The sequence below is a fragment of the Vombatus ursinus genome, unplaced genomic scaffold (assembly GCF_900497805.2).
Source record: "Vombatus ursinus unplaced genomic scaffold, bare-nosed wombat genome assembly UNPS02000749.1, whole genome shotgun sequence".
In the NCBI taxonomy this organism is placed as follows: domain Eukaryota; kingdom Metazoa; phylum Chordata; class Mammalia; order Diprotodontia; family Vombatidae; genus Vombatus; species Vombatus ursinus.
In genome coordinates, this window is record NW_020940527.1 from 7,790,354 (window position 1) to 7,813,484 (window position 23,131).

Here is a 23,131-nt window from a genome sequence, read left to right on the forward strand (position 1 = left end):
CAGCAGCTAACACAAAGCTTGTTGTTGGCTGAATTAAATCGGATGTTTGTTATCCTTATCATCATCACCAGTCCAGCATCAAGTGTCTACTACCCATGGTGCATCATGCGAGTGATTTTGTGTGTGCTTGTGTGAGTGTGTACATGACTGGGGAGATATAATGATGAATAAGACATATTTCCTACCCTTGGGGAGCTTACAATATAGTTAGGGAGGAAGGTCAAACATATAAAACTACAAGCTAAGTTGCCATTCATCTGATCTGAGTCTGTTCCTAGCACTTAGCACAAGACCATACATAGAGTAAGGGGATCGATACTTTGAAGGAAGGAAGGAAGGAACGACTGAAGAAATGAACGAACACTTGATTTATTACTCCCAGTTCAAACTCTGATCAGAGATCAAGCCCCCTCTATGTGTTCCTAATTTCCATCATCTTAAAAATAGGACAGGGGATTGTGTCGTCCCATAAAACAGCTGGCAGATCTCAGGGCTAGAAAACCTGGCTTTGGTCAGAATCATGAAGGGGCTCCTTTAACACTCACCAGAATGACTTTTTCGATCTCCTTGGCTGCACACCAGTGGAACATCCCTGTAGAATCATACTTTTTCACGTTGGAGTCCATGTTGTCGATCTGATCATTGCCAGGAATTAACAAAGGGTCGTGCCTTAGAAAGAGAAAAAAAAGATAATGTAAGTGGAAAATGTGATAAAATATGAATGGGAAGATGTCCCTAGAGCTACATATTGAAAGACATGAAAGATGAAAATGAAGTTATTGTCATTAAAAACAGTTTGCAGGACCTGTTCAGTGAAAAGCAAAACCTGAGAACCCACCACCATCAACCTGGAAAAACACATCCAGTTGACATTTGGCAGGCAGAAAACCTCAATGGTGAGCTCTGTTAATCATCTCTTTCTAAACAATGCTTTCTCTCCCTTCTCAGGTTCATTCCCCACTCCTTGTCAGCACCTCCCTACCCCATTTCTCTCCACTAACTCCCCTCATTCCCCTTCACTACCAAAAAAAAAAAAAAACCTAACCAAAGAGTTGCTATTAGGTTTAGCAATGATGTGGAAGGAATAGGAACAGAGCCCCATGCTGGCTGACTAGCATGAGGATGGAAAGCCAATTATTTGCTCTTTCTGCCTACAACTTCTGACGTGATGCTCTTCGCAGTAAAAGCTTTAACAGGCTGCACTTTAAATATTTTAGCAATTTGCCCAATCAGATTTTGCTTTCCCCAACTGAAGCCCTTTAAAGATTCAGCAGCGTGTCACTTCAGAGCAGATTGACTACCAAATGCCCACATCTGGAATACATGATTTCAATACTAAACAACAGCTCCCCCCACCCACCACCCTCCTTCCTTGACAACTGTATTTGCACTAACCATCTAACTACTTCTCCATCTCTCTCTCTCTCTCTCTCTGTCTCTTGTCTCTCTGTTTCTGTCTCTCTGTCTCTGTCTGTCTCTCTCTCTCTCTTTCTCTTGACTCCCAATCTCTTCCCCCTCACACCCCAGCTATAGTGTTGCTTGAGCAAGAACCATCCTGGGACTGGGAGCACCTGACAAACTGGCCCTGAGTACATGGAGCCACATTTATCCTCTTTTGATCTGTTTTTTTGGTTTGAAAACAAGGATCATCCAGAGATAGTCTATGAGATAGACTCTTCTCCCCTCTTTGTGAGTTCACCCTTTCTCCAGGGAACATTCATCTCTATCAGTGGCTGTTACACCACCTCTGGTGGCTTTTACAAAGATATCTGCCATCCATGGTCTGCCCAGTACTAAGACTCTGTTTGATAGTGGTGCCACCACAGGTTGGTTCCAGAAGCAACACAACTATCCTCGCTGATAGTGATCTCCAAAGTTTGGGGTCACTCCCTTTCACTTTCCTTAACATAGTGTGACTGTCATTAAAAAAATTAGCTAGACCTTTCTGAGGCCTATTTAAATTATTAGTTTATGTTTTGGCTTCTACAAAAGTTCTATCATGGCATTTTATTGTAGAGTGGAAGTGATCCTGGGATCTTCAAGACTATGCCAATAGGACATAATTTAGAAAGGCAACTGATGTGTGCTCAGACTATTTCTGAGATGTTCATCATCCAAATACTGGTCTAGACCAGAGTAACTCATGAAGATTCTGTGCCAAAAAATCAAACAACCAGCGCTTGGATGGCAATAGTGCCTACTTGAAGAAGTCATGGGTCTTTTAAAGTACTGAATTGCCGTGCCTTAGGGCAGCAATGTCAAACTCAAAATAGAAATGGTTCCCTGTGGGCTGCATGTTGAATTAGAAAACAACAGATTAACATTATGTATGTTGTACTGCATTTTTATTTATTTTATTAAACATTTTCCAATTAAATCTTAATCTAGTTAATCAGGGGCTTGGGAGTTGTGAAGCAGCTAGCTTGCTATTGAGTTTTATACCTCTGTCTTACAGAATTAAATTGCTGATTTGATATTCAATTGGTAGCATTTATATAGTACTTTAAGGTTTGCAAAGCACTTTTTATATTATTTTATTTGATCTTCCTGACAACCTTGTGAGACAGGTACTATTATTATCTCTATTTTATGGATGAGGAAACTGAGTCTGAGAGTGGGTTAAGTGACTTGCCCAGGGTCATGCAGCTAAGAAAGTATCTGAGGCAGGATTTGAATTTAGGTCTTTCTGACTTTAATCCAGAACACTATCCATTATATCACCTAGTTGCCTTATTTTTATTTCATTTTAATTTACCCTAAAACCATTGTTATTGAGTTTCAGGTGGTACCCCATAGCTCTAAAATTTAATATGTAGAAAATTCTTTATTCTGACATTATTCTAATATAACAGACAGTATTCTACATTCAACATATATCAGGGTAGCATGGTTATCAAAAAGGATTACATAATATTAATTAGAATGGGCAAGGGAGGACTGACCCTCCAGAGTGAGAGGTGGACAAATTATTTTAAATAATTTTATCCCTAAGACCTCCTTAGTCTCTCTATTACTATGAAAGACAAATACTTTTTTGGGACAAATGTGTGAATTGGTCTTGGGAAAGCAACTGGCGAAGTTCAGTTTTGCCATTTACTATCTGTTTGACATCAGGAAAATTATTTAAACTCTCTGGGATTTCCTTGTCTATAAAGTAAAGGGCTTGAAATACAGGACCTCTGGGGTAATTTCCAATTCTAAATCTGGCATCCCCTGGTGCTGTTCTTTAAAAAGTGTGGAGGTAGATGGAATCCTGTAAATAATGACTTTAAGATGCAATGGAGAGGGTATTGCAATGGATCGGAAATCTGACACGGGGTCTAACCCAGCTCTGATACGCTGTGATTCTAGTGTGATTCTAGTTTACTGAGGAGAGAAAAGCCAATGATGATGTTTTCAAAACCCTGATAGTGGAGGAGAAGGAGAAGAAAGAGTAGGAGGAGGAGAAGAAAGAGGAGGATGAGGAGGAGAAGAAAGAGGAGGAGGAGAAACAGAAGGAGGAGGAGGAGGAAAAGGAGGAGTGAGAGAGAGACAGAGAGAAAATACTTCAAATATTTTTCTGGCTATCTTTAACAATGTTCCCACAGTGGGGACCTGCTGTTCTGAAAAAGGGTAGTCATTTAGACTTAAGCTTAATTAGAAACATGGGGAGGGATATGATGTGCCCTTTTCATCCCTAGACTTTTTTATTACTACTATGTGTTAGTTTCCTGTTAGATTTCAGTGTTTGAAAGAAATCAATGCCCAATTCACACAGTGAAAGCAGCATCATGAACTAATTTTCTTTCAGAAATGAGGAAACTGAGTCCCAGAGAAGAAGTGATTTACTCAAAATTAAGAAGGTAAATAACAGCTCAACCTGTCATTCAAAGGACTCCGCAATCCGGCTCCCACTTTTCTTTTTAGTCTCTACCCCCTTCACACACTCTAAGTTCCAATCCAGCAGGGACTTTTTGCCATTCTCACCATATTCTGCCCTCTCCTGCCTCTATGGACATGGTAGACTGGCTCCCATCATGCAAACTCTAGGAAGCATTTTCTGATTGTCCCCGATAGATGTGAAAGCCCCTTCTTTGACGCTCCCAATCACTCCATTCACCTTCTCCTCTGTACTAAACATATTCTTGCTAGTTTCATGTCTATTTTTGCACATATCTCATCACCTACCCCATTATGGGCAGAAACTGTCACTTTTCATTTTTGTCTCCCTAACACATAGCACGGTGCTTACATATAATAGCCACTTGATAAATATTGACTGAATGAATGATTGAATGAATGAATTCCAGGTTCTCTCCTGGTTCAGTTGTAAGAACACTTGATCTGGAATCAGGATTCTGAGCTTCAAATACCAAAGCTCTGGGCACATAGGAAGGACTTATTAAATGCTTGTTGCTTTGCCCTTCCCAATCCCATCTGTGATACGTATTACCTTGGGCAAGACACAATTCCCTGGGTCTCAGTTTCCTCATCTGTGAGATAAGGGGGTTGGACTAAATGACTTCTGAGATTCTGTCTAGCTTTATGATTCCAAGTCTAGTGTTTCAGTTTGTTACCTTCCTCACAAAGCTTCTATGACTTCTTCTAGCATTATATACCTTGGGGATATTACTGTCCCTTTTTTTTACAACTGGTGAAACTGAGACAGACAGAAATTAAGTGACTTGCCCAGAGTCATACCCCTAGTAAATGTCTAAGGTGGGATTTGAACTGAGGTCTTCTTGACTCTAGGTCCAGTCCTCTACCCACTGTACCACCTGGCCTATATCAGAAAACAGGGAATGAAAAAAATACGACATGAGATGAGAAAGTTTTGATGGGCCTGAAAGGAGGTTGGGGGCAATATGGGGCCAGGATGGGATGTCACTATAAAAGAGACTGAGTTCCCAGGAGGCAGGGAGGAAAAAGCCACTGTGAGCTCTGCTGACTTAATGATTTTGCCCAGGCCTAGCCCTGCTCTCATATTCAGGGGGCTCTGAATGAACTTCTGTAGAAAATGATGTCGATTCATCACAGTGACGGGCAGAAGCTATAATTACTTTGCAACTAAAATGTGGTGGCTCATGCCACAATAAACAATCTCACATTCTTAATTTTAAGTGCCCGGAGTTGGCGCTGACTGCAGAGAGCCTTCCAGGGTAAGTGGAAACGAAGGGACCCGTTATTTACAGTTTTGAATGCTGCTACATTGAGATTTTGAAGGTTCCCAAAGAATAGTTTATATTTGTGAGAACACGGCTGAACACTTGCCATTGTGAGCACCAGTCAATGTTGCTATAGTAATAGAAGGCCCAATAGGGGAAAAGGGCAGTTTGTTAGAAGTAGGAAAGGAACTGCCCTCTGATATCATTAGTTTACAGAACAACAACCCAAACCGCTGTTAAAACTCTCCACGACAGCTCCTCACAGACCAGTTATTTGGAACCAAGGACCGATACTATATATTGTCTTTCATGACTTACTTGATGTATTTTCTTGACTCACAAAGCAATCCCAAACTCCCCTGAAATGTGCTATAATTAATTCAAGGCTCATTTGTTACTAACTACTTAGATACTGTATAGTACTTTATTTCTCAGGCAATAGGGATTTTATGAGCTGGAGGAGATCCTGCTGAATTTTCCATCCACCTGAAATAAAGGTGGTATAACTTAGCAGCTATTCCTTAATTAATGTAATTAATGGCTCTTGTGGTGCTTTGGGGTCCTGCCTGTTCATTTGAGGAAGAAAAGCATCTTGCTGATAGTTTTGGATGAGCAAGTTCCATACCTAGGATATTTCTAGATATCTTCCAATTTAATCCCAGGCCCCCAAACACAATTGATTAATTTTTCACAAGGGGGATTTATATCATTTATTAATCACATATACAAATTTAAGGGTGACTAAGTGTTGCTACATCGGATAAGGTGAAACGGTGACCTTGTAAGCACTGAATTGCTTTGACCAACGTAGACAGTCAAGCCAGATACTCCAGGCACCAAAACAGGTATTCTTGAGGAAATGTAACACTGCATTTGATGGGGGGAGTCTTCTATTTCATGTTCTTTCTTGGCCCCCCAGGCCAACCCAAATGTTAAATTAGCCTTATCTTAAAATTAGATTAAGGAGAGTGGAGAGACAAAATGGATAGTTAGTTTCTGGCGCTGCCTCTTCGTCTATTACGATACTTCCAAGACTCAGTCTCCAACATGAACATTATATGGCATATACATTCCATTGGACCATTGGGCCATTACGGGACTCCTCCATAGAAAACTGCCCCAAAGGACTCTGCTAACACACAAGTTGAAGACAGACTCAACATCATGGTTTGTGATGTCCCTCATATATGAAGGCACTAAAACCTTCATTCTGCTTTAACAATAAATGCCTCCCCCCCTTTCTTTTTTCTTTTCCTTTCAGTAGAGAAAGCCTGGCATGTTAAATTTTTCACATCTCTGTTTCTTAAGTCCCAGATAACAACTCCAAGGTCCTCAGCTAGAAATTAGTCCTGCCTGACTTCAAATAAAGAATAAAATATCACTGTTTTTAGCTTTCATAGAGCAACAAATGCCGCTTACCATCAATTAATCTCAGCAAGCAAACTAAACGCCACTCTACAGCGGCAAAACCAAAAAGCCTGCCTTGGAGACAACAGCCTAGAGCAAAACCACAAATCCCTCTTCCAGCAAACCCGCTGTGAGGAAGCCTGGATTATATTTTAAAAGCACCGCTTCCCTTGCAAGCATGTACTGCAACTCCCAACGTCTTCTGCTCTGGAGATTTCACTATTGGACTTTAGGACTTTCAGCTGAGGTAGAAGGTTTGGGACTCTTTTTTAAGCCCCTGATAAAGAATAGCACAAAATACTGTCTGAAATTTTTTTGACCTACTCACTCCCCCTGTTGAACATAATACAATGGACAAAAACACTGCATCAAAGACATAGGACTCAGTTTGAAATCCTGCCCTTGACACTTTCTGTTTGTGTGACCTTGGCTAAGTCCCTTAATGTCTCTTGGCCTCATTTCCCCTCATCTATAAAATAGGGAGGGGGAGGGAGTGATTGACCATATGAACTCTGAGGCTTTTTCCAGCTTCAAATCTGTGGCCGTCTTGATTTCCTGGCCTTTGTTTAGAGTAATCTGAAAAGTCACTACCTACCTCTGTAAAGCTACCTATCTTTTGGGTTGGAGATTTGGGGCTGCTCACAGGGACCAGAGAAAAATGACTTCTAGCAAGAGGCAGGAGGCATCTGGTCCTAAGGCACAGGCATGAGGGCCCTAACAGTCATTAACTTTTTACCAAAATCTCATCAGTTCTGCAAGAAATGGGAGGTTTCCCTTTCCAGGGTCAAGACATACCCAGGTCAGGGAGCTGCTCTCTTGCCTTAGTTGTAAAGGACCAGACACACCCAGCTCCTGACCGGGTGACTGGCAGGACACCTAGAGACAAACTAGGCACACCTGTTCAGGCACACTTCTCTCCACCCATCAGGAATGTGCAGAGGTGGGGACATTCCTGAAAGCAAAGCAACCTGTCAAAACTGCCTAGAATGTGTCTGGTCCCACTCCCTGTGACAAACCAGTGCAGAGAACACAACCCTGCTGTTTGCCAGCTGCCAGGATAGGTGCTCTTAATTGAGAAAGCATTTAGTGCTCCTATGTCAGGGCTGAATATTTCATGATGCGCTGTATGTTTGACTGTTTGCTCAGTGGGCCCCTGTCACTTCAATCTTCCCTGAATGCTTTGACTGATCTCTATAAAGCTTCGCCAGGATGGAGTGATGGCTTGTCCTGGGCAAGCAGCGACACTGGCATGTTGGAGAGAGACGTGAAGGTTGCTGCTGAGTTTGGTGATGATGGTTACGGCCCATCTTTGTGGTCCTATACTGATGACCCTCTATGGTCTGAATGGGTGTCATAAAGGTCTGGAGAGAATTGTTCACATGTGTGTGTTATGTTAATGGCTCTCTCTCTCTCTCTCTCTCTCTCTCTCTCTCTCTCTCTCTCTCTCTCTCCTCCCAATCTCCATTCCCTTTACTTTCATAAATAGGAAAATAATACAGAGGACAGATGGAAGTCACTTTGCAGCAAGGAAAACAAAGATGGAATCTTAGAGGAAAAAAAACACATTTACATCTATTTCTTATTTGATGTTAGTTCTTAAAAAGTTCAATGCTTATTTTAATGAATCTAATAGGATTTTTTCATTCTTCCCTGACACATATTCCTTTTCCAAGTTAAAAATGAAACAATTTAGGTGTCAATTCTTTAAGTACTTAAGAAGTGAAAAGAATCATAGACCCTTGGGGGAAAACAGCACATAACACTGTCGTCATTGGATGACAAATTTAATCGTAGAATCTCAGAATTGGAGAGTTGTAAGGGACCTAGGCAGTTAAGTGGCACAGTGGGTAGGAATCAGAAAGACTCACCTTCATGAATTCAAATTCAGCTCCAGACAGTTAATACCAGTGTGACCCTGGGCAAGTAACAACCCTGTTTGCCTCAGTTCCTCATCTATAAAATGAACTGGAGAAGGAAATATCAAACCTGTCCAGTATTCATTCCAGGAAAACTCCAAATGGGGTCACAGAGAGTTGGACATAATCAAAATGACTCAACAACAACAAAAATAAAGGGACCTCACTGACCCATCTAATTCAACTCATGACCAAAAGGGATCCCCACCATAACATAAATGACAGGCCATCCAGTCTCTGCTTGAAGACCTCCAATGAAGAAGAACCTACTCTGTCTCTCAGACTTTTGCAAATCTCTACTCATTAGGAAGTTTTTTCTGACATCAAGTCTAAAGCTCATGCTGCGCTCCTGCCACTAATTACCCAGGGAAATGTTATGCTCTTATATTCATCTACTGTTACCTGGCCATGCTTACATATAATTCAGCCGGGAGTTCATATGAGATGAGGTTTAGAGACTGCTATCCTCACATTGGAGTGAATATCTACATGAGTGAGCTCAAGCATCCACTGAAGCTTTAATTAACTCGTGATTCTTGCCTCTGGCGCTCAAGCTATAATCCTCAAGTAAGGTAACTAATTTCTCCAAACCTTGATTTCCTCATCTGTAAATTGGAAACAATAGCACTTGAACTACTGCCTCAAACAGTTTTTGTGAGAGCCAAGTGCTATAAAACAGGTAAAGTGTTAAAAAAACAAAACCAGGCAGTGAGCTATAGTCAAAGAAATGTTGGATTGGAGTCAGAGGACTCAACTTTGACTGTAAATTGGATTGTTTTCCAACCATGTGATTTTGAGAAGTCATTTAACCTCTATTGGCCTCAGTTTGTTCATCTGTAAAATGATGGAGTTGGACTAAATGATCTATGAGGTTCCCTGCAGCTCTGAATATATGCTCTAATGATTATATGGAATCCATAAGAAGAGCATCGTCCAAAAGAAAACTGCCTAGGATTTTCCTGGTCTATACAAATGAGGAAGGGTGATGGCCATGGGGTGAAAGAGAGGAAGGTATAGATACTGTTCATTGTCCTCAGAATGCCAGGAATTCCAGGGGAAGGAAAAAAAATACTTGACCAAATGTGTTTCTCTATAACTAGCTGTCCCAACCAGTGCTATGAACCCTGACGTTTATGCCCATTCACTTAATGGGAAGGAAAGCTCCTCAGAGTGCCCCACTTAGGGCTGATGGTTCTCTTGTCTCACTTTCACCCCAAAATGAGAATGAGTGAGGGAATAGTATTTGATTTGGAGTCAGAGCACCTGGGTTCCAACTCAGACTCTATTGTGTGTAATCTTGGGCAAATCCCTTTCTCTCTATCCCTCAGTTTCTCAACTATAAAATGAGGTGATTGGACTAGGAAACCTTTTAGAACCTTTCCAGCTTGAAAAATCTATGATTTACGATGAAACAACATTTACAAGTGCTTAGCACAGCGTCTGTCATATAATAGGCACTATACTAATCACTTCCTCCCCTATTTACTTACTAAAGATAGAAGTTTCCTTCATTTTTCTGGTGTAGGACTTTGGTTAATCAAGCACAGTGGATGTTTTAGATATATGGTTTTGCTAACTAGAAATAAGAGAATGTTTGGGGTACAGATGCAAACGGATGTAGGTATGCGCACATGGATACACACACTCACATGTGTGTATCAGCCTATTTTTGCCAGCAGCCCATAGGAAGCTCCTATGAATGAGGACACAAAATGACCTTTTGCTGAGTATGCTACTTGTCTAGAGGCCTGTGCCAAGTTCACCCCTCTCTTTGGAGTGGGGGGAGACCAACTATTCCTTTCTTCTTCAGGCCCCTTGGGCCCTGTCACATTCTATTTGTTTGTGCATTAAGAGGTGACTTGACTTAGCTGGGTTGACACTGCCTTCTCTCTTCATTCCACTCAGTGGCTGAAGTTCCAAGGGTGGCACTCTGGGCTCCTGTGACACTTCCTTAAGTGGCTCGCTGGCACAGGTCCAGGACTTTTCACCGTTTTATTTACTAGCCACTTCTTTATTTCATAGGCATCCCAAGTTCTATTTGTGTGGCAACCACGGCTGGCTGCTCCTGGTCCTCCGAGACATTCAAGCAAAGAGATGTCCACATTAAGGGCATGGGATGTGATGAACAGGTGAGGTTATTTCCTTTAATGATCTGTAGAGACCTCAGCATATCTTTCCCCCTCTTCCTCATGTCTATGTATAGTAACCGGTTCCTCCCTGTCTGCCTGGTTTTCTTCTCATGTCATTTTTCCTCTTCCCTGAAGGGACACAGTGCCTACGATTTTCTGGGTGCTGGTGACATGGATCTCCTCAAACCATTCACTTCATATTCTCACACTTGCCACTTAACTTTCTTAATGGTCTTTTGTGCACATTCCCCTTGGAATCACAGAATCTCAGAAGGGGTCTCAGTAGACATTTATCCCAAGACTTCCCAAATAAGAATCGTCTCTACAAGACAGGCAACAAATGATCATCTGCTCTTTGCCTGGAGATGTCTAGGGAGAAGGGACTGACTCATTGCCTCCCAAAGCTCTTTAGGATTCCTCTATTTGGTAGAGAGGGTTTTCCCCTCTTTTATATTAAAACTAAATCTGCACCTTTGCAACTTCCTTGTATCATGCCTAGTTCTTTCTCTGGGGTCAAGCAGAACAAATCTAATCTCTTCCACATAATAGTACTTACAGACCACTATCATGTCTCCTTCAATCTTCTTTTCTCTAGGTTGTGTATCTCCTCAAGTTTCCCCAGAATATGTGGTGTGGGATTATGCTCTATTCTAATTCCTGGTCCCCCATAATATCTGAGGGACATGGGCTGCTTTTGAGGTCTCTTGATTTGGCTTCAGTCCTGTGTCCTCAGGGATCTAAATTCTATGCAATGCCTCTTGGAAGAAATCAAATGTTTGGAGGAAGAGTGACACACCTATTTTCTATTCAATTCAACATAGATTTTTAAGTACCTACTATATACAAGGAACCGTGTGAGGATACAAAGATAGAGAAAAAATTAGTTCTTGTCCTCAAGGAGTTTAAATTCCTATGCTGGTGTTCTATGAAAAACCAAGATATGCTCTGAGCCACAAAATGTTTTGGCTAGATTGGGGTAGGGAGGGCTGTCCCTGGACATTAGAGCTATTTCCATAGCCAAACCAAGAGTTAGTGTCTTGGGGTGGGGGAAGTATGGGGTCTTTTTCTCTAGAGTTTGATCAACAACAATGAGGATTTTCATCAACATTAGATGGCTCCAATGACATGATAATGAAGGGATAAGCTAGATAGTGTATTGATTACAAATCAGTGCTCTTTGAGTCTACATAGGGATACAGCTATTCTGGCTAACACTTTGTACTGATTCTATGCTGGGCAGTTATTACCTTCCCCTATATTTAGGCAAAGTCCCTTCCCATAACTGAAACATTTATAAAGATGGCACTATCCAACCTGGGCTAAACTAACATTCCTACCCTCTAGAAAATGACAATTGAAGAGGAATAATCCTGCCTTTGGCCCTAAAAGAGGCAACATGCTCCATTACCAGTGAAGACCAAGAAATTAGAATGCTGTGCTTCACTGTACCATGAGCATGATTTTTCTGGTCTCAAGTTAAAAGGAAAATGATAAAACAGGCCTCCTGAACATAAGCTAAATGTACCTATGAAATGAAAGGTGACTGTGATGATCTCTTCCCCATTCCACGTCATGTCGAGTGGCATGGCACCCCAAACTCATCATCTAACTCAAGCATGGTCCAAGGGTGATTTTATGTCAGTATAATGGAAAGATCTAATATATCAGGATTTCTATATGTAAAATTTATCTGAGAGGCAGTGTGGCATACTAGAAAGAGAGCTGGCCTTAGAGTCAGGAATTGAAGTCGTCTTGCCTCTGATACATACAAACAGTAGGACCATGGGTAAGTCACCTAACCTCTTAGCTCCCAAAGAACTCTTTAAGACTGAAAGTTAGACATCGATTGCTGTTCTGCATCAACAAAAGGGATTTCTACACTAGGACTGCTTAAAGTGGAACCATAGGTCTGGACCAAAAAAGGGAAAACCAGCCAAACTCTGTCTAGAAAAAAATAAGTGGTACAAGGCAATGTGTTAGAAGGCCACTATAATTTACTATTTGGTAAACAATTTTCAGGTAACATTTGAACAGGAGGATGCTTTATTTGAGGAAGGAACAAATTAAGAACAATTGAATACCATTCTGTGCTCTCTGGCCTTCATCTGAGCTCTTCCTATCACTTCCCATAGACCACTGAAATCTCATCTATTTTCAGAATGTTCTATTGCTGTTTAAACACTGTCCAAGGAATTCAAAGTCAAGGTTGAAAAATCCACTTCAAAGAGGTCATTCTCTTTCTTTATGGATTGTCCAGATCACAGAGAATGGGCCGTATGAGTGCTATCTCCTCCAGAAAGGAAACTTAACTAGAGGCTAGGAAGGCTCAAGAGGCCAGAAGAATGTTCCATTAGTCACTTTGTTCTCTTCGGGGGAGTATATGGGAATTTTGAAAAGGTGTGCCTGAGTTATGGGGCCCTGAGAGTCATATGACTAATGTAAGAGATTTAAGAGAAGGAACCAAGTGGATTCCAAAGCCTGTTACACACATTCCAATGAAACCAAGGAACACAGAGGTCTGCATTTTCACATTTCAAAGCATGTGGAAAGATGCATCTTTGCATACATCACCTGAGAGAATGTTACCTGAAAATTGTTTACCAAATAGTAAATTATAGTAGCCTTCTAACACATTGCCTTGTACCACCTATTTTTTCTAGACAAAGTTTGGCTGGTTTTCCCTTTTTTGGTCCAATCAGTTACTCTAATTCTCATAGACTAAGTCATGGCAAAAAGCTGGTATTTGGGGCTTAAATGATAGTCAACTAGTATTTATGAAGCACCCACTATGTGCTAGGCACTTTGCTAAGTGCTGGATACCATCAATGTAGGTAATAAACCCCTTAATGTCTTGGGGAAAAAGAATAGACTTCTATATGGATCTTAGTAAAAGAATACAGTCATAGAACTACATCTGGAAGAGATCTTAGAAGCTAGTAAATCCAATGCTCTCATTTTTTCAGACAAGGAAACTGAGGCACCTAGAGCTTAAGTGACCGATCAAGGGTGAGAAAGCTAGTAAGTAAAGGAGGCAAGATTTGAACCCAAGTCTTCCTGATTCCAAATCCAGTGCCCTATCCACCACACCAAGATGCACTGCTCCCAAGTCATCTCCATGTGGTTTGGAGAAAGGCTTTCTATGTGACCATGGGTTTGCTCAGCTCATCTATGAGGCAGGGAAAGATGGCAGGTGCTGCCAGAGACACTCAGCAGGAGGGGCAGCTGGACAAAAGCACCACCACGAAACATCAGGGCTCTGAAGCTGAGCGAGTTCTCTGCTCGATTCCTGACCCATGTTTAACAATTCCGATGTGCTAGGGAGCAGACAACCCAAGCCTGGGATGTTGACTCTCCCTCAGTCCCTCTTCAGCAGGCAATGAAAGCGGGATCCACTTTGAAAATATTCCTCCATCATGCAAACTGACATAGGCATGCTTTTCAAAAACCCACAGCCAATCTGTTGATCATTACTTATTTACAAAGGCCTTCGGGCAGAAAGTCCTGTAAAAACCATACTTGATATGGTATACACTAGCTTTTTCTGCTTGTGGAAAAGAAAGTCCCCCCCAAGGCTACCTCAAACCATCACTTTCCATCGCACATAAAATGTACCGTGTAACACTAAAGTATTTAATATATATAGTATAATATATCTACAGGAAAGGCATTTGTGTAGAAGTGTGTTACCCTGGATTTGGTAATTTGATGTTTTGCTGAAGGCTATGACTTGAAAAAGCCTGCACCTCTTACAGAGGACCTGTCATCTCAGTACCCAAGAGCCAGCAGAATAAAGAAGCACCCTTAAGCAGCAAAACTTTGACACAGCTTTGAAGCATATGAAAACAGTATAACTCCCCAGAATTATTATTACTCAAGATCAAAGCAATGAGCCATACTTTACATAGCAAACAGGGACAGGGAATTTGGCTCTAAAGGTTTCAGAATTTGCAGATTTCTATTTATTTATGTATGCATTTATTTATTTATTTGTGCCTCCCAATTGAGGTGAAGGAGGGCGCCTGTCCTCCCTCTGTTCTCCACCACTCCCTCCTCCAACCTCCAATGGATAAAACTATTAGTGCAGGATAAGGAGATTACCCAAAGGTGAGTAAATTGGAGATGAATGCTAGCGTGACAACTGGCATCATAAAAATGAGAAGCTTGGCAGTTGGTTCATTTTATTCCTTCTCATAAACTGTAAACAAGCATTTAAATCAGTGTCATCCAAGCAAGCCTGAGCTAACAGGAAGGTAGAGAACTTTTAACAAAACATTTAACTAGAATCAATGGTCAATGGGAGGGGAATAAAGGCTACAGCTGGATGGACGAACCTTTCTCTTATATCTCTACCTATCTGTTTGATTGTTTTGGCCTCGATAGAGGCAAATATGAATGTGTACATATACATTAATATACTTAAATAATCAGTATCTCAAGTATATATACATACACAGATACATACTTACATATATAAAAATGATGATGATAGCTAGTGTTTATTTATATAGTGCTTTAAGTTGCTTTAGAAATATTCTCTCCTTTTTTATTTACAACAACCCTGGGAGGTAGGTTCCCCCCTCCCCATTTTACAGATGAAGACACTGAGGCAGCAGAAGTTAAGTGACTTGTACAGGGTCAAACAACTGGTAAATGTCTGAAGCTGGATTTGAACTCAGGTCTTCCTGACTCCAGGTCCAGTACTCTATGAACTAGGGTACTACCTAGCTGCCAATATGTAATTTATAAAATTAATATTACATGTAATCTTGAAAGTGTACCCTTGATAAGGACCTATAAGTATAGACCCTGAAGGCAGGAATAGATGCCCGCTGAAAGTGGCAATATAAGGAGTGTCTGAAGAAGAAAATAATTATTCATCTATGTCGATAATCAAAGGGAGGGAAGTGGTGGATGGATGCAAGAAAAAAAAAAAACAAACAAACAAACCTAGAAGACTGATTATGTTTCATTGTGATAATGAAAGCCATTTATAGAGAGCTCCATAGATCAGCAAATCACTCCAGGACCATGGTAATTGGTACCCAGAGAGTGGGTCTGGTTAGTGGGAAGTTTATAGTTTGAAGCCTGGCAGGGAAAGTATGGGATCATCTCCTCTAGAGTCTGAGAAACAACAGTATAGATTCCCATCGACATCAGATGGCTCCATTGAAATGATGACAAAGGGATGTACTAGATGGTTCTTTATGGTTACCATTGAGTGCTGGGGGAAATAAACTCCTGGGTTAGGCAGGAGAGAAGGAGGAGGTAGAAAGTTGCAAAGCTAGGTTAAGGATTGAAAAGCAGAGAGTCTAAGAAGAGGAAAATGGAGATTTGGTTTAAATATAGTTTCACCCTTAACTCCTAATGGATGCTCTCATCTAAAAAATCCCCCTGTATTTCATAATTAATATTGCTTTTAGCCTGAGTGAAGCCAGATTAGTTTTGAACTTTGCTTTGGCAAGTACACAGATTATTAGACTTTTTTATCAGTCAAAATCAATTAATGGAAATTTGATTTCAATCGACAGGATAAAAGGAAGGTAATATTCAGGTTCATTTTTGATTGTGATGATACATCTCACATATGGCCTTAAGTACAGAAAACAGTCCTCGGAGGGACTCCAGCAGAAGGAGAAGTGCCAGAGGCAAAGTAACCCCGCGATTTCCTCTGATTGGTTCGTGCTATCATTAGTGCCAGGGCTGTTTAAGAACAACACACAGACAGGACAGGGTGACAGCTAAGACTTTAAAGCCTATGTATTTTTCAAACAGCTTTTCAAACTGTTTTTCATGACAGAATTTTTTTTCAGCTCTATCATTAACTGCTGACAAGCTGACAGAATAAATACTTCAGCCTTTAAGAAGCCATCTAATGATCTCTATCCCCCAACCCCATTTTTTGAGGGGAGGGAAGACTCTTGAGGGAGGAGAGAGAGAAGTAAGCTGGAGAGAGAACAGCCCGCCGTCCCCCTCCCCATTCCTTACCTCATCAGCTTAGGAGAAGAGTTGGGCGAGTTCCTCATGCCTCCATTCCGCTGTTTTTTTTTGGGTGACAGCGTCGATGGCTGTTCATCTTCAACTGGAAATACAGGCAACTCATGAGATTATGAACAGTTTGAGGGCAGACAGTGAAATATAGGCAAGATATCAAAGGACACTCACTCAAGGCTCAGTCATTCACTGTTCTCTTTTTGGACTCAAAAACAAAATACCATATATGTTAGTCAAAGAGACTAGCTAAGGAAGGAAAGGGAAGAGGGAGGAAAAAAAAGAAAAAAAAATCCTCTCAAATAACAGGATTTTTAAGCATAGCAGTTCAAGTTAACAAAAGTAGTTTGGAAATAACCCTTACCAAAAGAAAAATGAATCCTAAAAATGGTCTGCACACATAAACAAGAAGGTGGCACCAGTAATCGGTATTCTGGGAGTTAATTTTGGTTAACCCTTGGTGCTAGTGGATGACAGAATAAGTGTCCCTCTAAACCTAACAAGATAAAGTTATATTTGAAATACCAACATAACAGCTGCCAGCTTATTCCTTCTCATGAACCAGCTCAAGTGGTTCTCACTTCTCCCATGCCAGACAATAGTGTTTGAGCAGCAGTCAGGATTGAAAGCCTTAATAAATCAACGTTTTAATCAGTAAGGATTGCAAACACTGGCATTTGATTGTGCCTACATCTCCAGCACAACTCCCTCTCCTGGCACTCAACCCTTCCAAAAGGGCAAGAGTGGGCATGGGGCTTGGAGAGAACAGATCTCATCCTAACAGACTGTGATGAAATAACTGAAATAAGAGTTGGAGAGATGCGTGAGAGTGACCACTGTATAACAGAAGGTACCCATTGACTGAGCTCCTTGTGCTTTCAGTGGGGGCTATGTGAATCAAAATCAAACAAAGGCCATTTTCTAACTGAGAAAAATTAAAGGATGTAGGTTGCTAAGCAGTGTACAATATAACTTAGAAACACCACGGCATACTTTGTTGCTTTTGCCCCAAGCCAAGCCATACTCTAATAAGCTTTGTGGTGGTATTAGCATTCATCATGCTTCTTTCCAGGCTAGGTATTTGATTGGTAATTAGTAGACATATACCATGTCCATCACCAAGGGACATTGGCTGTAAAATCCTAGTTTTCCTCTTCCCACCCTCACAATTCAGACTAAAGCTGTAATGTCAAGAATGAAAAAGAGAAAGCTTGAATTCCTATAGTTGGCTGCAACACAGAGGAGGAGGAAATAAAATTGAAGCTGATAGCACGTGGTGGTTACCTTAAAGCTAAGAAGAAAGAGAATAATAGTAATAATGTTAAAAGAAGTTTAATGCAGATTACTTGGGTGCAAATCTAAAAAAAAAAAACAAACAAACAAACAAACAACCAAACACCTCAGCTACATAGGAGCATCCAGGAAGAAAAAAATTGTATCTGAACATGCATTTCATCACCTCTAAAAATAAAACAAAACTCATGAAATTGGGCTTATAATAAAAGAATAATATATTTCTCCAAAATAAATTAAATAATCCATTTCCTCTTCAGCTCTAATTTATGGCATTTTGCATATGCCCCCTTCTTCTGCTTGTCTATCTCTGTAATTCCAAGGATTCACAAGCCCAAGAGAGAGAAGCAGGACAGTGGCAAGATTTGCAAAACAAAGATGGTAGTAACAGAGAAGGGGAGGAGAACCATGCCAATCCATGCAAACCAACCTATCACACTCTCTTTTCTTCTGCTCAGGACCATCCCCACTTCGATTGAAAAATGCTTTGTCCAACCCAATCAATCACATAGTGTTTCAAGCAGGAACTAAGATGCTCATAACATATCTCTTATCAGAAATGGGTATCCAGAGCAAATCACACAGAGACTAAACACATTTAGAAGATTAAAGGAAATAAATACAAGCTATATAAATGGTATTGAAAAAATCACTTCCAGTTGATATGCATCTCTGAGCAAGTAAATAGGAACTTGGAGCTTGACCTGAATTAATCTTCCCTTTAAAGGATGAGAGAATGTGAATCTGAGTTAGTAATATGAAAGGCATGTAGTAAGAGTGTGAGTTTGTATGTGTGTGTGAATGTGTTCATGTTTCAATCTGTTTCATTGGTGGAAGGAAAACCCTATGTCTACACACATGCAAGGTCTGATTTATACTATGGACCAGTTGCTGTGATTCCCTGGGTATCCAAGGCATTTTAAATGAGCTGTGCGGAATGCTAAGAGCAAAAATTAAAACAAAAAACAAAAAGAGAGGTGGGGCGGAATGAATGTTGTTATTTGCTGCTGCTGCTGCTGCTGCTATTATTTTCTCCTGGTTAGAATGACTTATGTTTTCTGTTTTCAGATGTTAAGGGTCAGTCCAAGGCAGGCCTTTCATCTAACATGGTCTAGCACCATTAGCTTTTTCCAAGGCTACCAGATGTTACAACTATTTGGGACAATTCTAGAGTCTTTATTAGTTAAGACTCATACTAGCTGCCATCATTCTTGCCATTCCTTTTTGTTTCTATTGTTTGATTCTGGTTTTCCCCTTTGCATTGTGTCGACAATAAATAATCTCCCTTTCTCCTTAAGTGCCCATCACATTTTACCTTGTCACTCTCTGTATTTACCTGCAGTACTTTTCAGCTACCAGGCTCACAAGTTAATACCTGTTACCCAGATCCGGAGAGACACCTCATTTTGGTGGTAAAGCTGAGCTTCACTCTAAGCAAGGGAACCATTTATTTTCATTGCAACTAGGAAAGATCATCCATCATAATCATATTGCATTTAAACTGGGATTTGTTCTCTTAAATGAAACTTGTGTTCAAAGGTTTCCTTCGGCACTCACAGCCTGGAAATTTAGATTTGTTCCCCGAAGAGAAGAGGGGAAATGTCTCCAGCTTAAATATATGGACACTGTGTAATGAAGACCATTACATATGGCTTGGATCCCACAAGAGAAGCAGCGATAACTTCTTCTTCGTAAGTAGGATATAAACCATATTTAATTATTATCCTTTATATGGATTCTATCAATTTCCTGCATATTTAAAGAAAGTGGATCTAGGAAAACTTTTAGTTAAGCTATAAAATATAATTTTCATTTCATGGCTCTTGTGTCTACATGAGAAGAATAAAAATTGAATTAAAAAGGAGTCTTAAATTTACTTACTCTCTTGAAAGACAAATGGATTCAAATAATGGGCTACTATAGTAAGACAGCCCAACTTTAGAGGCCCCATATTTAACCTGCTGTTTTGGCTAATTATCATATGCCCCTGTTTCTAACTGTTTGCACTCACCTTCACACTTTGGGAACCATATTCAGAGGCAGTCATATTAAGCAAGGCTGCTTTTTCCCAGTTTCTTGAATTTGCAAACAAGTTCAGGAATCCAACCTGGAATTTTTATAGGGCCTGAACTCCATCCAGCCTCCAAGTCCTCATAAAATTCAAGAGCTTGTTTTTGCACATCTCTAAGTATAACACTTAATGCGTTGTTGTAACATCCCAGAGCTCGCTTGTCTAATAGGCACCGAATCTAACAGTTTTACAGTTGGAGAAGACTCGTTACCCGAAAAATGTCAGGCAAGTCTAATGAGGCTTCAGATCCTCTGGTTTACACTGGAGTTTAATTTAAAGTTACAATGATGTTTTAACATGTTTGCTTATACTTGAGTAAAGAGGATTCATTATTTCAATGACATAACCTCCAGACAACATTCTGTGAATTGATTTAAGATGTGGTGGTAATTCTAACTGCCTTAATGCAGAGCTGAACATCTGTAACAACATTTTGCTTGACTTTTCATCGGCATTCTCCTTTCAAGCAAGAGAAAGGCAATGTCTTCCAGAAACATTGGCCAGAAATCTTGGCTTATTTCAAAAAGATTTTTTATTATTATTTTTTAAAGCTAGATTTTTGTGGAAATCTGTTTCATTTTCTGTCCTTAGCCAGGCTAACAAATACTTGCTCTTGTCACAGCTTACCAAGCCCTCTTTATGAGCCCTTGGAAGCAGCTAGGGCATCTGTCAAAACTTTCAGAGTTTCAGCAAAACCCAAATGTCAGTGTGTGGTGAACCCTAAACTGAGCTCCAGCCTGGGAGACACTCCCCACTCTTACTCCCCTTTTTCCTGAGAAGAGGGAGGAAGATGGTGGCCTGGTGACCAAAGGGGCAGGTTATGTCCTGCTGGCTGGAAGTAGAAAGGATTCAAAGGAAATAAAACCCAGAAGATGATAAAACGCAAACCACCCATAAACATTAGTTGACTAGCTATCTCCATTACATTATTAATCACCACATCTGGAGCAACCCACATCTGCAAGCACTTAACAGGTCATTAGTAATGTCATTTTCACACTGAAAACACTCAGAGTAAAAGTCATGCAAAGTGCTTTGATTGTCTAGGCATCTAGCAAGAGGGAGCAGCTATGACAACCGTGGGCTAGCCCCAGTACCGGGGGATGGTATCAGTATTTTACAGGCAAGCTGAATGCATGCTACAGTGGATAGGAGGTAGATTTCTCTTGCTCAACTGCACTCAGAAGATAACAGGGTAATAGAGAGAGGTGCTGGGTGAAATAGACTCCCTTTACTGTTAATTAAGATTGGGGACAGGTTCTGGTACTCCTTCACCTGGCTTGGCCACAAGATGTGATTTTGAAGTTGCGTTCTGGAGCTCAAATGCGCGTTTGGGGTAACGTGATTTGGCTTCATCCTTAACTGCCAAACAATAAGGAAAAGAAAGGAAATTAATGTTTCTCATTTGTTGCTATTGTTTAAAATGTTTCAAACCAACTGTAACATGAAGTAGAATCAGAGCTTTGAATTAAAACTGGAGAATTGCAGATTTTTCCTTCTAACACCTTCCTGGAAAGTATTTTGTTGTGGTGGTTACTGATGTTGGCGTTGGAAACATCTGTGGAATGATTTATTCACCAAGATGATCATCTTCAAGGAAGAGTTGCCCCCCAAAATACACATATCTGCCCTCACCATCAGTGTACATGCACACATACACACATATGCACACACATTTCCATAGGAGAAGATTCTTTGTCTTTTAAGCCCTGTTAAAAATTACAGTTACAGGAAATTATTATCAAATTCTAGGTCATCAGCCCATATGAAGCTTTTACTTTTTGAGAAGGTCTGATAGTGGAGCCTTTGTCTTGATATAGCTGCCTAACCTGCAGAAGATGGCTTGTACCTATTGTTCTGGAGACAAATAAGAGGGATGGTCAAGATGCCTCCAACAGGGTGGTGGTGACAGCAAATATCAATAGAACATGAGCGTATTTTAAGATCTTAAGAACATGTTTTAATGAGATAACACGTAAGCAAAGAGAGGATTCACATTCATAACCAAACAATTTTCCCTCAAAATTCTGGCCATCTAATCTCAGAATTTTAGGAGCATCTGGGTAAGGAAAAAGTGGGTAGCTATTCTATAAAGAACCAAACTCAAAGAACTGACCCAGTGCATCTGACTAGGAGTAGATCAATAACATCATCTTTGCCTATGGGTATGTTATTAGCTATTCAAGAGAAATTCTCTTACAGAAATAACACATCTATCTGTGAAATCAATGGATCCGTGACATTTACAGTTAAGGGGCTGAGGCCCAGTGGGGCCGGAATTCAACAAGGTGCTTATCTCTCTCTGTTGACCAGTTTGATGTCTCTCCTCTGCCATAGAGTGTGCCAGGAGGTTTCAGAAGGAGGCCAGCTTTGTTAACATCCCAGAAAAGGCCCTCACTGAATGGCTCTAGGCTCTTTTTGAAATATCATAATGGGCCCCAAGAAGAAAGGCAAGATGTAATCTGAGAAAGACAGAAGCGATAGTTTGGCAAACCTAGGTGATACTGGAAAGAATCCTACTGCTGGAATGAGAAATGTAAGAGGAAATGCCGTTGACAAATGTCAGTCTTTGAGATTTCAGGAACATGCCAGACTAGGATCACAGAACCATATATCTGGACCCAGAAGAGAACTTAGGGACCATCCAATCCAATACCCTCAATTCACAGAGGAAGAAACTGAGGTCAAGATAAGTAAAGTAACTTATTCCAACCCAGGTTCTAGCACTCTCCCCCTTATATCACGGTACCTCTCCACTATACAAGGTGGACAGCAGTGTCCACTACGGACGTGGAGGGAATAGGATGTGCTGGCTGAGGAGGGGAAACTTGTTGGGTATTTTCAATTTCCAGATTTTATAAAATATATGAGAGTAGAGAAAAGAACTACAAGGATCAATAAGTTATAAAGGACCAGGTGAGTCAACTGACTCAAGAATGTTAAAATAATTTTTAAGTTTAAAAATTACTATAATTTCTCATATCTATATAAATGTACTTTAAATTAAAAAGACAGGATGGTGTTAGAATTTTACTTTGAAATAAAAATGCTCATCCCACTGTCTCTAGTGTGTGCAAATGCACTATATCAATTAATACAGCTTGGTTCTTCAAGCTATTCTTAAATTCTAGTCCTTTCAATAGAGCGTATTAGTGGCTTTTTTTTTTCTTCTCACTAGGTGAC

The 23,131-nt window shown here is 40.5% G+C and overlaps 1 protein-coding gene across 5 annotated transcripts in view; it reads right to left on the reverse strand.

Annotated features, from left to right (window-relative positions):
- Window positions 1-23,131, reverse strand: part of KCNMA1 (potassium calcium-activated channel subfamily M alpha 1) — a 907,067-nt gene that overhangs the window by 87,968 nt on the left and 795,968 nt on the right. For 4 of the 5 annotated variants that reach the window (XM_027858884.1, XM_027858875.1, XM_027858865.1 and 1 more), the window contains exons 19-21: window positions 21,224-21,310; window positions 16,582-16,675; window positions 546-669 (exon numbers count right to left, since the gene is read on the reverse strand). In XM_027858884.1, coding sequence (XP_027714685.1) covers window positions 546-669; window positions 16,582-16,675; window positions 21,224-21,310 — 305 coding nt within the window. The remainder of the gene's footprint in view (window positions 1-545; window positions 670-16,581; window positions 16,676-21,223; window positions 21,311-23,131) is intronic. The other variant, XM_027858893.1, reaches the window with a different exon arrangement.